Source organism: Pyrus communis, chromosome 15 (genome assembly GCF_041283825.1).
Source record: "Pyrus communis isolate YQ-2024b chromosome 15, ASM4128382v1, whole genome shotgun sequence".
Lineage (NCBI taxonomy): Eukaryota > Viridiplantae > Streptophyta > Magnoliopsida > Rosales > Rosaceae > Pyrus > Pyrus communis.
In genome coordinates, this window is record NC_142579.1 from 40,063,362 (window position 1) to 40,079,829 (window position 16,468).

Genomic DNA, 16,468 nt, shown 5'->3' on the forward strand with positions numbered 1-16,468 from the left:
CCCGACAAAATTCGCCCTTCTCCTGTTCTCCAACAGTTTCTGCTATCGTTATGCTCTGCAGTGGGCATCTGCAACAAACTCGTGTGCGTGTGACATATTTGTGCTTCATCTTCGTGCTTCGAGGCGCTCTCCAAATTTCCAGTAGAACCTAGTCTGCTGCTCCGGACAAGCAATGAAAAACCATATCGAATAAGCCGCTTTATGGGAATCAAAGTAAGAAACGATTGTTTGTTAACGGGTAGGTACTAAGCATGTATGAATAAACTTATCTCCCTTGACTGTTACAGACAGTCCGATTTTAAGCTGGTCTTGCTGAAAGTGAGTTTGTTTTATAATCCACGGAGATCCGCTGATTCGGCTATCTTTAGGTAACTGTTTCTCTTTTAGAGCAGCTATAGCAGCTTTATTAACTTAGCAGGATTAATACATAGAGTAATAGATTTTTCATGGACAAACCGGTAGTGCAAGATACATATCAGGTCTGCCGAAACATATAGCAATTTGGAGAAACTGCATATTGGTAATCATTGATGCAGCATCATGGAAACTGAAAACGTACGAACAATTGGTTGTACCTGTTAGTGGCAGAGAAGCAAACACACCCCGTCTCTCGTTTCCACCATCTAACTCTACAAGCAACTGCGACTGTAGACGGTGAGTGAGTTCACTTTATCCACAAATGAACAATATACGATCGAGCGTGTGCCTCGTGTCTTGATGAGCATGAATCGGTTCGAGATTACCTGGTTTACCAGCCGCTCATTAACCCCTCCCCCTTCGTTGTCGCCCCGCTTTGTTGTCAAAGCATCCACCTGCCAATAATTGAGCGGAAAAACACATTAGAAAAGCTACAATTTGAGGGACACTACTTACATGAAAACTATGAAATATCAGACACCCCAGGAGGACAAGACACTCATGTTTACCTGTAAACCTTAAACCCTAAACCTTAAACCCTAAACCCTAAACCATAAGCCATGGCAATGTAATGAGTTCGCCAACATTTTTTCTAGAAACTAAATAAAATACCACAACTAACAAAGAAATCCAATATGAGACATCGATAATGTGAATGAAATTGACTCCCGCCTCATTAGTGACAGCTTTCGCTATGTTTTTCCACATCTTGGAGTCCCACAAGGCTATTTTTGAAGACATATTTCAATATGCCCTCAGATGCGGTGAAACAAAACAATATCTTTTTTAATTGGACGAACACTTGAAATTTTTTTTTTTTAATTCTAATTGTATAACGATACGTGAGAGTTTCGCTCTGTGTCCGACGGGCTGAAAAGTTCTCAAAAATATCATATTTTTGGTCCGTGGGTGTGTAAAAGGACTACCAAGCTCTATTCTATAAATTTTATTACAAAATTGCCCCTACAAGTTTACCCTTTCTAATCAAGCGACGTCGTTTGCAGAAGGGTTACATATGCAGTGGTTTCCTGCCGCCCCTTTCTGTGTGTGCTCAAACCGTGAGCGATGGTGCGCCTAAAGCACAAAGCGGGGCCGCTGCCTGCAGCCGCCGATAAGTCGGAAAACCGGCGTCGTTTAAACATGGAGAGGTCGGCTTACTTCTCCCGGAGAGAGGCTGCGAAGGTATTGAAGCTCGTCCTCCAAGGCGACGCCAAGAAGCGGTCCGTCGGCACCATCAAGTCGCTCGTTTACAGTCCCTCCGTCAGGAACAAGAAAGGCACTTTCGCTTTGGTTTGTCAAACCCTAAAATGTAAGTTTACAACTCTCACCGCATTCAGAAATGCAAAGTGAAGTTATTTTTTATTGGCTTACTTTCTGTTTGGCTGCCGATAAAATTTGATTTTCCTGCTTATTTCAGATCTTCAGATTATCCAAGAGGTCTTGAATGCTGCCGAAGTACTGAATAGCAAGTGGAAGGTATCAAAATGTCTTCTTTTTTATTCATAATAACAAGCAATTTGAACTCTCAGGCACTGAATTGCTTAATTCTGATGTTGCAGAAGCAAGATGAGTTGGTTTACATAGTCACCTACGACATCCTTTTCGGTCAGGTAATATTCGTTATGAACTCGAAACAGCATTTGATTTTCTGCCCCTAATTTTGTGATTGTGGTCAATTTTTGAGGTGAAATGTGAATTAAATTTTTATACAGGTGAGTTCATCCGCAATAGGTGATGCGGAGAAGTATCTCATGCGTCGCCAAGAAGCTCTGCAGTCCGCTCTGGCTCGGCTTTTGGTGAAGAAAAAAGTGAAGAAAGTTGAAGACTTGATAGCTCTTTATGAAATTCCCGGTGTGTGTGATTTTACATGTTTTTAGTTTCATACTGTTATTCCATCTCTTCAATTGTATACTACTATAGTGGAATTGGTAGAAACAGAATGCTTTGCAATGTTCATTTCATAGAATCTAAGGGAAATCTTAAACTGTTAGGATGCGGACTGATGTTACCTTCCGTTCTAACACCATTTTCGTGTTGCAGATATCTCAATACCTCGTCATGTTCGAGTAAATACTCTGAAAATGGATGTTGACACTGCCTTACTTGAATTAAAGAAGCAATTTCAGGTATTTCCTCAAACTTTGTAATTAATGTTTTGTAAGAATGTAATTAAGTTCAAGTGTATGTCGTGTAACACACGTTACAAAATTTAGAGGTAATCTTATGGTGGAATGGGTGAAACATCAGACTAGGCTATCTCTACTGAATTAAACATGTAAAGCCGCAACTTGGGTGTTTGGCAATTGCCGATAACCTAATATCAAGTGAATGCGTTGCAAAGACCAATTTTGAACATTGAGAAAAGAATGTGTTGTGTGTTTTGTTATGCGTTTGTCTTCTTTAGTTTCTTTGCCGTGTTACTGAGACAGTTTTTTTCTTACATAGGTTCAAAAGGATGACCTGGTTCCTCACTTGTTGGTTCTTCCACCGGGTAGTGATCTTCACGATCATCCTCTAATAAAGGATGGAAGTATTTTTATGCAAGTAAGAATTATCTAATATTGTTATTAGTACTTTAAGAATGATCTAATATTGTTATTAGTACTTTCCTCATAAAATTTCAACCAACCTTGACGTTGCCTTTATGTTCTGTTCTTATTTGTTGAAGGATGATGTGGAAAATTGTCTAAATCGTGAAGGATCCATTTATCTTTTATCTGCATGAGTTATGTTTTAACCATTTCTTTAACAGGGAAAGGCAAGCTCTATGGTGGCTGCAGCCCTTGCTCCGAAACCAGGGTGGGAGGTCGGTAAAGTTTGTACATCGCTAATTATTATGAACTTAAGTTGGGTTAATGTTTTGCGTCGGTTGTATTGAGTTTTGGTTTTAAGATTATACAACAGTTTGCGCCAATTAAATATGATTTCCTTTGAAGGTTCTTGATGCATGCTCGGCTCCTGGAAACAAAACTGTGCACCTTGCAGCTCTTATGAGAGGAGAGGGAAAAGTAATAGCATGTGAACTGAATGAAGACAGGGTTAAACGTTTAAAAGAGACTATCAGACTTTCTGGTGCTTCTAGTATCCTTCTGCCTTCATCTTTCCGATTACTTTCTGTTTGTTCTCTTTTCCTTGGAAGTAGTGGAACTACGGCAATCTAACGAGTAATCTGAAATATGATACATCATTATGTTTATGTTTATAACGTTTAGATTATGCCGGTCGCTGATCATATCTTGTGCTATTGTAGCGTTAACTTATTATAATAAGCCATTTGACTTAACCTGGGCTTAGATATTAAGGTTGTGCATGGAGATTTCTTAGACTTAAACCCTGAAGATCCTCAATTTTCCAAGGTTAGAAGACTTAACTTCCAGACCGTCGTTACTTTTCTTCTCCTGGTTGCGAACTCGCATTTTACAATGTTTCAAATACATTCCTTTCATGCTTACAACAAAATTCAATGTTACAGGTCCGGGCCATTCTTTTAGATCCTTCCTGCTCTGGATCTGGGACTGCTTCTGCAAGATTAGATCATTTGCTCCCATCTTCTGCTCCAGGTGCCTTTTAGATAGCTTCTTGTAATTGCTGAATTTTACCCAACTAGATATTTCTATCGGTATATCCAACCAACAAAAAAAAAAAAAAAAAAAAAAAAAATTTACGCTGTCGCAAGATGTGCGTAACTCTTATTCAATATGCAAGGAAGCTTATTTAACGTTCCCAGATCATTAGTCTGCTTGTGCAGAGTTACGAATTGATCGAACATCTATGTTCTTTTAAAATACGTAGGTCAGGGTGCCGATTTTGCCAGCACAGAAAGACTTAACAAGCTCGCTGCCTTTCAGAGAAAAGCTCTGGCTCATGCTTTATCTTGTAAGTTTGTTTCTACTATCAGTTGTTTACCTAAAAATGTGGGGAAAAAAAACGTTTTCTGAATCCCAAAATCGTAGCCAAAACTTGATCCTTTCCATCTGGTAGTCGCTTAGATACCGATATCTACTGCTTGCCTTGTTCATTTCGTTAATAATCCGATTTATTTCAATCATATGAATTGATGTGTACCGCTTTTGCCAGTTCCGGAAGTGGAGAGAGTTGTTTACAGCACATGCTCTGTCAACCAAGTTGAAAACGAAGATGTCGTTAAATCTGTGCTACCACTTGCTGCATCCAATGGTTTCCAACTGGAAACCCCCTTCCCGAAATGGCACCGCCGTGGTCTCCCCGTTATCGAGGGCGGTAAGTAGCATCCTTAAATCTTGACAAAATTTGACAAAATGTTCAGATATTGGCATCTCAATCACTGCCGTTATCTTGCCTTGCAGCCGAATGCTTGATTAGGACCGATCCGAAGGAGGACAAAGAAGGCTTCTTCATCGCTCTGTTTTCCAGGAGCTCCAGCACCCAACAAGAGGCGCCTAATGGAACCGGCAGAGACGCCACCGAAGCCTCGAAGAGGCAGAGAAATTATGCAGTGCCTTATCTCAATCTGTTTAAAACGTGGACACATGCGCAGCGGATGTGGCGTAATAATTCTAGCCACACTCACAGTCAATGTCATTGTTGCTAAAACATTAACTCCTTTTGTTTCAAAAGCTTTTCGTTTAAGCAACTTTTGCTACGATTCTGTTCTTCGTATGATGTCCAATGATTCGATTTTTCGCATAATTTGTTGTCCGATAATTCAATTGTTCGAGTTATTTGTTCCGCAATGCACACTTTTGGCGGATTTTGTGAAAGTCGCCAACAGAAATGGGAAGGATTAACAGAGATTGAAGTAGGCATTAATACATAATATGCTTCATTGATCTGAAAATACAAACATGCTTAGAACACCAAAACACATATAAAACACGTAAACACATTCAGAAAATACAACGAAGCCACAAAATCTATCCGCAAACCATTTTATAATCCGGGCACGATTATTCTCAGAACCCAAATCACAGAAACAGCTCTCTGCAGTCTCAACCAATCTTGACCTCGATTGTCTTGGGCTTCTTCGGCTCCGGTGGCGGCAGCTTCTCAACCGTCACGGTCAGAACCCCATCCTGGCAAACAGCTGAAATCGCATTTACATTCGCATTCTCCGGCAGCACAAACTTCCTCATGAACTTGCCGACCCTCCTCTCCATCCTCACGTACTTAGCCCCTTCCTTCTCCTCCTCCCGCTTCCTCTCGCCGCTGATCAGAAGTACATTGTCGTCTTCCACCTGGACCTTTATGTCTCCGGACTTCAACCCCGGCATGTCCACCACGAAGACGTAGGAGGTAGGGTACTCCTTGACGTCGGCTGGCGTGGCGGCCATCGCCTTGGCGTCGCGGACGTAGGTCCGGGTGGGGGCGTTGAATGACTTCTCGGCGTCGTCGGCGACGTCCATGATGTGCTGCAGTGTGGAGAAGAGTGGGGCATCAAAACCGGGGATTCTGATATCCATTCTTCGCTTCTTGGTGGGTGGAATTTTCGCTTTTCGGAGTTGATTAGCAGGCTTTTGTGAACCCTTGAGTAGGAACTTCTGGTCGCTGTGGGAGGAGGGCGGTGGATCCGTACTTATAGGAGGAGTTGAGAGGGGACGTGGGTTAGCGGGAAGGGAAAAAGGAAGGTTCTGGAGACACGTGGAATGCAGCAGGGGGTTCCAGGAGGTTCCGTTTAATTCTTCTATGAGCGTCTAGAACGGTTTGGAAGGTTTAAAACTTTTACTAGAGGCAGGGCTTCTTTAGTCATTCTCCAGATTTTTTGGGGAAATAAAAAGGACGATACATGGAAAATAGTACTAAATAATAAAGAGAATGGTTGGTGGTGCCACTCCAATATTTTATTTTGCTATCTAAAATTTTTATAAGTAGAAAAATTACACTTGTGAAGGTGTAAAATAAAAATTTTAAAATGCTAATAACAATTCTAATACATAGTAGACATTTAATCGCCACCCAAAGGTATTTTTCGTTTTTTTATGGTTAGAAACTTTAGTGATATTTTTCTAAGTTCAAATTATATAGATAAGAAGAAAAAATTTCTTCCCGTGGTGAGAGCTTTTCTCTCAAGTTGAGAGTTATTCTCATTTTTTGTGTGAGGCGTTCAAAAAAAAAAAAAAAAAAAACCCGATGACACCGGTCCTAGCTTCGCCCGGGAATCGGTTACCGTTTCCTTCTTACTTTCTTTCTCTTTTGTTTTCCTTGCTTCTACTGCTTTGTCTCCCAAATTTATACTTCGATCTATTTTATTCCTCTATATCCAGGGGCATTACTCTTCATGGCTCTTTCTTGCTCTGATCTATTTCCATGCATCCTACTAAGTAGACTTTCGGCGTATCCACCGACTCGGGTGTTTCCAACACCACCACTTTCTCTTTGTTGTATATCAGTTCCAGTAGTGTCGTTCGTGGGTTTCCAAGAGCTTCATACTGATAGTTGGCTTCTCTCGCTTAATTGTCGACTATCCCTAATTTATAGTTGTGCTCATGTAGCAAATCGGGGTTTATATGGCGTCTGTTGAGGCGGTGCTCAGCTGTGGACAAGGAATCAGATGGATTGATTGGCATTGGAATGGTGAAGAAAGTTGTGAAAAGTTGTTGAAGCTTCTGGTTTCAGATGGTTGATGTTAGGTTTGGGCTTAACTGTTTTTGGGCTCATTTTGTATTTTCTAGTGTTTTAGGCCTATTTTTGTTTGTTGATAAGTAGTCTTTGGGCCTTTGGTGTGATGTATGTTTTTTGTTGGTGTTTAATAAAATAAGCTTTTACCAATATATATATGGGGATAAGAAGTTGAGTGAACCTTCATAAATAGTGTAAAAATGATCACTCTAATTGTATTCACCATGACCAGTCCTTTAGTTAATTGTGAGCCAGCGAGGCAAGGCAACTCTAAATTAGGAAAGATTTATCAATGTACCTAAAAGGGTTTGAACACCACATGTTATTATACAAACTAATGTTATAATTTATAAGAACTGAAAAATAATGTGTAGCCGAAGAAAAATGGTGATAGAGATTTCTAAGTTTTATTTGACATAAAGAAGTAGCATATGTATAGTTTCACTAGTACTTGATTTGCAACGCTTAACCAGTACACTTAGGGGGCGTTTGTTGCGCTGGACTATCTCGGACTGGATTAGCTTCAAGGACTAAGCTGGACTGGCTTAGACTAGACTAAACTGGACTAACTTAGTGAATCGTTTGGTGCAGTATTGGACTAAGAAGCTGGATAATAACAAATTATAATATTATATTATTTAATATATAAATTATTAATATTTTATTATGATCTTATCTTTTTCTTCATTTTTTCCTACCATTTCCTCGTTAAAATGGATGAAGTTAGTACCGCCAAAAAATTCATCACCATCCCTGGACCGAGATCTTAGCGTTGAATGCTCGAATCTGTCATGGATTTGAAGAAGCCTGAACAGGCCGAGACTTCCAGGCCATTTTCCAACCACATTCGACCACATTTTGGCCTCGATTCAAGTAAAATCGTAATCTTGTCACTCCCAGCTTCAATTTGGTATATTTTGTATGAAAGTTGATTGTGAAATGGATCTGAAAGAGAGTCGGAAAGTTAATGATTGATCTAGGTGACCGGAGACGACGAGGAGTCTGTCGAGAATGGTCGTTGAGCATGACGAGGACGAGAAAGAGAAGATAGTCTTAGCTAGTCCCATGGTTATTGGGGGGTCTCGCTAAGACCTCTTAGTGAAGGGTTTTGTCCATGCTAGTCCCCTTTAGTCTCATTAATGTTAGTCCCAGCATGGAACAAACACAGTATTGGACTAATAGCTAGTCCAGTCCAGTCCAGTCCAACTTAGTGAGGGCAAACAAACGCCCCCTTATTTCACTAATATATAGTTTCACTCATGATACTCGTATTAAGAGCGCGAGACAGAACGCAACATTCATCATTCGCAAATAACACATGACCACAAAACCATGCACGTATATGACCACAAAATCATTATCAAACAGATATGCGATAATGAGAAGAAATGAAAGGGAGGGACGACAGACAGATGGATGTCGGGTTGGAGGCCGGGATCGACTACTTGTCGGACTGCCTCTCAGGGTGGGCAGTAGTTGTTTATCTATTTAATTCCTTGTTTTATTTTGTTTTGAAGCAATAAAATTGATTCAACTCCAGCTGTATAAACAATGGAACACCTATTTATTCCTTTTTTTTGGTGTTCATTTATTTTTATTTTTTATTTTTTTTTAATTTTGTTTTGAAGCGATAAAATTGATTCAAGTCTAGCTGTATAAATAATGAACACGACCAATACCGCAGATAATATGTATTACCTGTGGTAATATGTGGATCTATAATAAACACATTATGTGGATTTATAAAGTAATTTCAGTGTAATTTCAAATGTAAACACTGAAATTACATTATAGATCCACATATTAAACGACACGACACTAAGCATACAAGCTTTCCTTCCTTTATCTTATTTTTGTGAAAACCCAAAAGGCAAAAACCAAGTGAGGTAGACATGACCAAAGCATACGAAATTACAGACAGAAAACCAGAAGGAACGATGCGTGCATGAATGCATGCAGCTTTATTTACACACACGTACCACGGTACCATCACCACTAGTGAGCAATCACAAACTGATCGTGCAGACCATCAGAGCAAGCGGCTCCGCGGCTTTCCCTTCTTCTCCTTGCCCGCCTTGGCTTCCACCTTGCCCCTCTTGACCACCACCTTGGCGTCTTCCTTTCCATTCTTGACCACACCACCACCTTGGTCCAGATTTTGAGCATTAAAAAAAATAATAATAACGTAAGGGGCCCAGATTTCGATTCCCCACCCCCACTTTGTTTGCCCCACTACCCTGCCGTCTGTTCTTTTCTCCCAAGCTCTGCAAAATTGATAAATCCCTACCCCTTTGCCATTGCAATCTCTCTCTCTCTCTCTCTCTCTCTCTCTCTCTCTCTCTCTCTCTCTCTCTCATTGAAACTGGGCCGCACAATGACTTTGCGAAGATGACCTCCAGGAATCGGGTATGCTTCACTTTGCAAACCCTCAATCCACTTTTCGAATTTATTTCCCTAATTTTCTGTTCCCATTTTTAATTCCATCTACTTGCTTTTCTCCACCCACACTTTGTACTCCCCAGATTCTTCTCTGTTAGAGAAGCATCTCGGTTCTTTAACTCCCAAGACTGCCCTTCTCTTATGAACCCAATTTGTAATTGAGGTTTATGCTTGTAATTGAGGATTTTACTTGTTATTAGGAGAATTTGTTAGAGATGCCCAATCTGTGCTGAAGGAGCCCCATCCCAAAAAATGTACCAATCTATTTTTATTACTTTCAATTTTGGTTTTTGTTTAGTTGCTTTGATTATGTTAATAAATAACAAATTTGGTACATTTTTTGGGTTTAAAATTTTCAGGAGGTTGTTTAGTTTGTTTGTCAATGTGATTGATATGAAACATTACTTGTCTTTGTGGATTTGCAAATGGATACCAGTGAAGATTTTGGAAATGTTGCACAGGGAAATTTGTGTTGGCCACTCTTTGCTTTGTGTTGCCTAATCCTTACAAGTTCAGGGTAAATTGATGAATATCTATATTTTATATGATTGAATGAATATCTTATTGGATTGAGATGTATTGGATGTGTGTTTAATGCGTTATGTGATTGGTTTTTTTTTCTTTTCTTTTTCTTGCAGCTGCTACACCAAAACAAATTAGAGAGTTAATGAAGGTTGATGGGCTTACTAATGATGAAGTCAAAAGCCGTTTGCAGGTTTGTATGTGTGATTATCCATCTGTTTTGAATCATAATTTGGTTGATGTGATTAAAATTTTACACATACATGACAGCAATTGGAAGCCATTTTGCATGCTATTAGTGATGAATTTTTTTTACACATACATGTGATTATCCTCGTTAAATATTTTTTTTAAACATATGTTTACGTATTAAAAAAATGGTACATTTTGAGCTTTTGCAATGGGCATCAAAAAACTCAGGACCGGCCCTGCTCTTGGCCCTCTTGGGCTCTGCCGGAGCCAGCTTCTCCACCCTCACTGTCAGCATGCCGCCTTGAGTCACCACCGAAATGTCTCGAAATTTACATTCTCCGGTGGCACAAACTTCCTCATAAACTTCCCCACCCTCAAATACTTCATCCCACCCTCTCCTCTTTTTCTCGCCTTCTCTCCCCGCTCACCACCAAAACGTTGTCTTCTCCTCTAATTTCATTGGCTTTGATTCCGGGCATGTCTACCACAAACGCGTGCGAGTTTGGATACTCCACCACGTCCGCCGGAGTGGCCGCCATTGCCTTCGCGTCTTGGACATATGCCCGAGACGGGTTCTTGGCGTTTCGGGACTTTTCGGGCTCTTGATCGGCCAAGTCCAGCATGTCTTCCAAGATTGTGAAGAAATTGTTTCCCGCGTTTCTCAAATCCATTTTAACGCAAATTGTGTGAGATTAGCAGAGAATTTATTAGTGTGGAAAATGGAGGATCAGATTGATGTATTTATAGAGTGATTAAGGAATTACAGAGAACATGCAAGAGTTCTAGAGGCTGCAAAGCAAAACGAAACAAGAACATCCCATCGCAACCAGAAGAGCAGCAACTCAAAATTTATCAGTACAATCTTCGTATTCAAATTTCGTCATTGTCTTCGTCGTCTACGTAGAGTGAATCATCTGTTTCTTTCTGCTCCATGTATCCATACTTTCTAAGAAGCCATATGATTACCCGAATCACGTTACCAATGAACACGATCCCCATCAACGCCAGCCATATCAGCACAGAAACTTGTGTCACATAATACAGATAGCTACCCTTTCTCTTATTCGGTGTCATGATGATTAATCCGATAAAATAGGTACCCGTTAGTGCCGTTATTGCAATCCACATGATCACCATCTGAAGCCACATCAATCTCTTCCGCCTCATAGGCAATCCGCTCACCAGCAGTAGAATTATGCTCAATGATGCAAGGAAAGCAATGGTGTTGAAGATCATGAACTGTCCATAATTACGGGGCTCTGTATTTGCCATCACTGACTGCCCGGCTGTGTGCGGACGCTCCACGGCGGTGCCATTGGAGTATTCGAAATAGTCATCCTGCCATACACCGCCTGGCGGGGATAATGCAGCTTGAAACGCCACTGTCGCAATTAGGGAAGTCACAACCATTAACGAGCTTCGTTTCCTTCCCAACCAATCAATGTCCTTCTTCTTAACTATTTCCTTTATACTCATTCTCTTCGACATTAGCGGCTGCATTGAGATCGAGTTGGATACTCGAACTGAATCCATTTCCGGCTCGTACGCAACGGATCGTGACTTGTTGATTCCTGGAGCTGCAGCTTTCTGAAGGCACTGTTTGATTTCCAAATCTCTTAAATCTCTAGTGCTATGAGATAAGACGTCCAATGCAGTGAAACCATTCGCATTCTGGGCTTTTATATCTATCTTTGTATTAGTCAGCAAATATTTTATAACCTGCACAAAATTTCCACACTTTTCATTGAGAATGAAAAAATATGATATCTCAGTCTAAAAACGCATTGCAAAACACACAAGTTAATTTGCATGACTAACTTGGGATTTTACGACAGTACTCCGACCCAATCACGCATTACCAACCACAGCATGCACGAATGGATTGGGATGCTGCCGTAGCATTCCAATTCAGTCATGCATTTCCAAAAACAACACCGCATGATTGGCTTGGGATGCTACGGTAGCATCCCAATTCAGTCACGCAACGCCAAACACACAGCACTGCGTGATTAGCTTTAAATTCCATCATCGTAGCATTCCAGGTACAGGGAAGTTCTTCCTTACAATGTGAGTTAAATGGAATTGAAGTTTTTCTTCACTAATATTCATAGAATTCTTGAAATTTTGAAGTTTTCTTCTTTCAGATAAAAGTCTAATTATTCCCACTGAATTAACTAATTTTGATTTCAAAAGACAAAACTTTATTCCACAAAAATTAAGGAAATATTACCTCTAATTGTTTCTTGGCCACAGCAACATGTAAGACTGTGTTGCCATCGCCATCCCTCCAATTCACAAACTCATCACCTCTCCCAATACAATCCACCAAAACCTTCAACACCTCCAGCCTGTGATGCTTCACACACAAGTGCAGCCCACTCTCGCCTCCCTGAGTCAAAACCCGAGTCGCCGCCGGTATGACTCGGGCCAACTCAGCCACCACCGCAGCTCGCCCCTTGATCACACCCAGATGCAGGGGAGTGAACCCATCGCGATCCCAGACCAAACCCAGATCTGGGTTGACCAGCACCAGACTTTTCACTATCTCCACCGACCCTTTTGCCGCCGCCAGGTGAAGAGGCGAAGAGCCGCGGGAATCTAACTGGGCGGCTAGTTCGGGATTCCGACTCAGTAACTCTTTGGCGAAAGCAGAGTGACCCAGAAGCGAGGCGACGTGTAAGGGGGTGTCGGAGAGAGATGGGGCGGGCTTACTGAGGATTTGAGGGTCTTCTGTGAGGAGTTCGAGGAGGACGTCGACGGAGCCCCGCACGGCGGCTCGATGGAGCTCTTTCTGCATGACCTTCTCTCTCTGTTTTGCTTCTTCTTCTCTCTGTTCCTCTAACAAACTCAGCAACTTCATTTTTAATTTTTGTCTCGCTGATGCTTTGCGTGCGAAATACAAAACGGAGACGGAGGCGAGCAGAAGTTGACGGACGCCGTTAGTTTGGTGGTACCAAAGTGGAGAATAAGATCATGTCCGGATCTTCTTTGTTAAAATTTAGATGATCAATTAATCATGTCAGTTCATTATACATTATGTGATCAGTTTTCGTTAAATAGTATTTATATTCAATTTAAAATTTAAAATAATTTATAATCGTACGATGTACAATGAACAAACATAATTGATTAATCTCTAAATCCTTACAAAGAGGATCCGAGGATGACCCATGTCCCCAAAGAGGGGAGGTCAAACCGTCAAAATTAGTAGCCTAAAAAACGTTACCGTCCAAGTTTTTTTTGGTCGAGAATACCGTCCAAGTAAATATGAGATAATACTTGGATTCCGATCATTTATTTTTTGTTTTGATATTATATTATATTTAAATAATTTATATATATTAAATTCTAATTCTAATTCTGATTAACAACGAATTACTTTTGTTTAAATTTTCTTAATTTTTTTATAGACCTTTCTGCGCCTTCAAGTTGGACCAAGTGAGGCTGAGTAACATGAAACCACACGTGCGAGGGACAAGTAATGGTTTTCATCTAGAAACCTTATGGGAACCATTTGCTTTCTAATTTTCTATTTTCCTTACCGTCTAAACAATTTAGGAATCAACAATTGCATTTGAAAAAGGAAATAAAAAAAAAATCATAAGCTATAGTTCACATTTATCAAATTACTTTGTGAAATTTCGTAAAATCCGTGATACAAGTTTTTTTGTTTTAACAAACAATCTACACTAAAAAATTAAGAGAGTGGGTTGAGCTTAACAATAAACTATCAATAACGCAATTCAAATTCACATTTGATAAGAATTAAACATAAAATCTCTTTTACAAGTGAAGAAGAATTCACTGAACTGTATTTGGCAAACTTGTGATACAACTTGACAAAACAAGGGCCATGGATGTGATTGCCAACCCTAAACCGCTAAAGCTAGATGAAAACCCTACGCGTGAATGGTATTGAACTTTTCTCTCCTTCGTGAGAGATCTTCTATCCTCTCTGTGAGAGTTTGTTTTCACCTGCGTGTGAGGTGGTTGTTGTCACCCTGTGCTTTCTTTTCCTTTTCCAGTTGTTAGTTTCCTGCATTTTTCGCTAATTGTCTCTGATTTGTCTATCTCCCATCTTCCACCTCCATGGTTTTCTTCCTTCCTCTTCCTGCTCTTCCATTTTGGCTCCGGCTTTCCTCGAGCCATATATTTTCAGATTTGTAGCCACAACCTGTCAACGCGTTTTGACGCAATTCTACCGGGAAGTGCATAGAGCTTCGACTCGAATGTTCACACCACCACCTCCCATGGATTTCTCTTCAGTGGCTTTGTTGCCTTCGATGACCTTGCTGCTAGTGGGTCATCTCTCACTAGCTTCCTTTGGTTTGTGGTTGTGGTTCTGAGTTGTGTGGTGCTTTGTGGAGGATGTTGTAGTCATGTTTTCCATCACTTATGTGAAGTTGGTTGGCTAGATCTTTGTAGTTTGTTTGGAGATCAGGTTTTCGGGGATATCTCATAGATGCTTCAATGGCGGCGGTTCTTACAGGATTAAGGTTTGTTGTTTGGTTTGTGGGCTCAAAATCTTTGTCTGGGCTCTGTTTTGGGGGTCCATATCTTATTTTGTGCTTTTATTGTAATTGGACCATTCCTTTGTAATTATATTGTGTTGTTGATAATAATATTACCCTTCTTCCAAAAAAAGAAAAAAAGAGCGGTAACCCTACGTGCAATCAGAACCAAGATTATGCTTGGTACAATTCATATGATGTCAATCAACGGTAGCCTGTCATCCATTGAGAAAAAATATTGCATGTGAATGGTATGTGTAAATTCGCATGCAAGTAATTGAGTTGAACTTGGCTTCTTTGCTTAAATACCAAACATGAGCTGTTGACTCATGTCCACTTTCCAAGTAATTGAGTTGAACTTGTCTTCTCATTTTACTCGGACTCAAAATTAATTAATTAATTTTTTTTATCAATTCTCAAAACTAAAATTTAATTATAAGAATTCCACTATTTCTCTCTTTAATTTGTTGGCATAATTAAAATTAAAATTTGTCAATAAAAAAAGAGAGAGAGAGAGAAGAAATTAGTAGTGATTGTGAATATCCTTCCGGTCTTGACTTGATCATGGACGATGATTTTGAAAAGGGGATCATAACCTCTGGCCCAAGGAAGTTTTCATACAGTGAATTGGCTCACGCCACGAGTGTTTTTTCCAAGGAAGAAAAGCTAGGAGAGGGAGGGTTCGGTGGTGTTTACAAAGGCTTCATACAGGACTTGAACTCATTCGTTGTGGTTAAGAGGATATCGAGAGCGTCAAAACAAGGATTGAAGGAGTACGCGGCAGAAGTGAGGATCATTGGTCGACTTAGGCATCGGAATTTGGTTGAACTCATCGGTTGGTGCCACGAAAAAAAACTGCTACTTGTGTACGAGTTCATGTCCAATGGAAGCTTAGATTCTCATTTGTTCAAGGAAACAAGTTTCTTGAATTGGGAGGTAAGATACAAAATTGCTCAAGGCGTGGCAGCCGGGTTGCAATAGCTTCATCAAGAATGGGAGCAATGTGTGCTGCATAGGGACATTAAATCCAGCAACGTTATGTTGGATTCGAATTTCAACGCGAAACTTGGAGATTTTGGGTTAGCACGACTTGTAGACCATGGAAAGGAACCACAAACTACGGCTTTAGCTGGAACCATGGGATACATGGCTCCTGAATACATTATCTCCGGAAAGGCTAGCAAGGAGTCGGATGTGTATAGCTTCGGAATTGTTGCGTTGGAGATTGCGTGCGGGCGGAAACCTATTGATCATACTCGAGTTAACATGGTGAAGTGGGTTTGGGATCTCTATGGAGAAGATAAAGTTATTGAAGCAGCTGATCCAAAACTCGGTGGAGTTTTCGATAAGAAACAAGTAGAGTGCTTGATGATTGTAGGGCTATGGTGTGCTCATCCAGATTACAGTATGAGGCCTTCAATGCAACAAGTGATGCAAATGTTCACCTTCGAGGTTCCGTTGCCCATTCTCCCGTCAAAGATGCCGGTTGCCACCTATTTTCCTCTTCCAAGATCACTTTCAATGTTGTTCTCTGATATTAATGGTACTGGCTCCGAAGAAGGAGGACAAACTGAAGCGTCATGCCATGGATCTTACAACACTACTACTTCTTCCTCATACATACCTTAGTATTTGTATAACATATTTCACTGTAATATATTTTTGGGTCCTTGAGATATAGACCCTTGAAATTCCTATTTTTCCAATAAAAACTCATCTAAATTTAAACATTCAAATAAAATCCAAATTTCAAATAGACTGCCACTAGACAAATGTATAACCAACTATTACAA

At 40.3% G+C, this 16,468-nt stretch overlaps 3 protein-coding genes, 1 long non-coding RNA gene and 2 pseudogenes across 4 annotated transcripts; 3 read left to right on the forward strand and 3 right to left on the reverse strand.

Moving 5' to 3' along the window:
- The first annotated feature begins 1,418 nt into the window (after window positions 1-1,418).
- LOC137735171 (S-adenosyl-L-methionine-dependent methyltransferases superfamily protein) lies at window positions 1,419-5,085 on the forward strand. Its single transcript, XM_068474570.2, has 13 exons — window positions 1,419-1,726; window positions 1,835-1,893; window positions 1,977-2,027; window positions 2,130-2,268; window positions 2,458-2,543; window positions 2,863-2,961; window positions 3,170-3,223; window positions 3,354-3,498; window positions 3,712-3,773; window positions 3,890-3,977; window positions 4,210-4,293; window positions 4,495-4,656; window positions 4,743-5,085. Exons 1-13 carry the CDS (start codon window positions 1,483-1,485, stop codon window positions 4,985-4,987), a joined length of 1,518 nt encoding a protein of 505 aa, XP_068330671.2. The 5' UTR covers window positions 1,419-1,482; the 3' UTR covers window positions 4,988-5,085.
- Window positions 5,086-5,195: 110 nt separating this feature from the next.
- Window positions 5,196-5,994, reverse strand: LOC137735182 (17.1 kDa class II heat shock protein). The gene has a single exon (XM_068474580.2). It carries the CDS (start codon window positions 5,853-5,855, stop codon window positions 5,385-5,387), a length of 471 nt encoding a protein of 156 aa, XP_068330681.2. The 5' UTR covers window positions 5,856-5,994; the 3' UTR covers window positions 5,196-5,384.
- A 3,221-nt stretch (window positions 5,995-9,215) lies between these two features.
- Window positions 9,216-14,879, forward strand: LOC148691005 (uncharacterized). The gene is made up of 4 exons (XR_015956944.1): window positions 9,216-9,704; window positions 9,810-9,967; window positions 10,089-10,165; window positions 13,575-14,879. It is a non-coding gene; the product is annotated as an uncharacterized LOC148691005 (long non-coding RNA).
- On the reverse strand, window positions 10,287-10,836 carry LOC137709603 (17.1 kDa class II heat shock protein-like; annotated as a pseudogene).
- On the reverse strand, window positions 10,868-13,097 carry LOC137747272 (ankyrin repeat-containing protein BDA1-like). The gene is made up of 2 exons (XM_068487353.2): window positions 12,395-13,097; window positions 10,868-11,883 (listed from the first exon to the last, which is right to left on the reverse strand). The coding sequence occupies exons 1-2, from the start codon at window positions 13,022-13,024 to the stop codon at window positions 11,035-11,037; spliced, it is 1,479 nt and encodes a 492-aa protein (XP_068343454.2). The 5' UTR covers window positions 13,025-13,097; the 3' UTR covers window positions 10,868-11,034.
- Window positions 14,880-15,191: 312 nt separating the features above from the next.
- Window positions 15,192-16,304, forward strand: LOC137709494 (L-type lectin-domain containing receptor kinase IX.1-like; annotated as a pseudogene).
- The last annotated feature ends 164 nt before the right edge of the window (window positions 16,305-16,468 follow it).

Excerpts from the sequence above, each read along its gene's own strand:
- LOC137735171 (XM_068474570.2), top strand. The coding sequence starts at position 1,483 with ATGGTGCGCCTAAAGCACAAAGCGGGGCCGCTGCCTGCAGCCGCCGAT. Across the intron at positions 1,894-1,976 it reads TACTGAATAGCAAGTGGAAG|AAGCAAGATGAGTTGGTTTA; the intron begins GTATCAAAATGT and ends CTGATGTTGCAG. Across the intron at positions 4,657-4,742 it reads TCTCCCCGTTATCGAGGGCG|CCGAATGCTTGATTAGGACC; the intron begins GTAAGTAGCATC and ends CTTGCCTTGCAG.
- LOC137735182 (XM_068474580.2), bottom strand. The coding sequence starts at position 5,855 with ATGGATATCAGAATCCCCGGTTTTGATGCCCCACTCTTCTCCACACTG.
- LOC137747272 (XM_068487353.2), bottom strand. The coding sequence starts at position 13,024 with ATGAAGTTGCTGAGTTTGTTAGAGGAACAGAGAGAAGAAGAAGCAAAA. Across the intron at positions 11,884-12,394 it reads TGGCCAAGAAACAATTAGAG|GTTATAAAATATTTGCTGAC; the intron begins GTAATATTTCCT and ends AATTTTGTGCAG.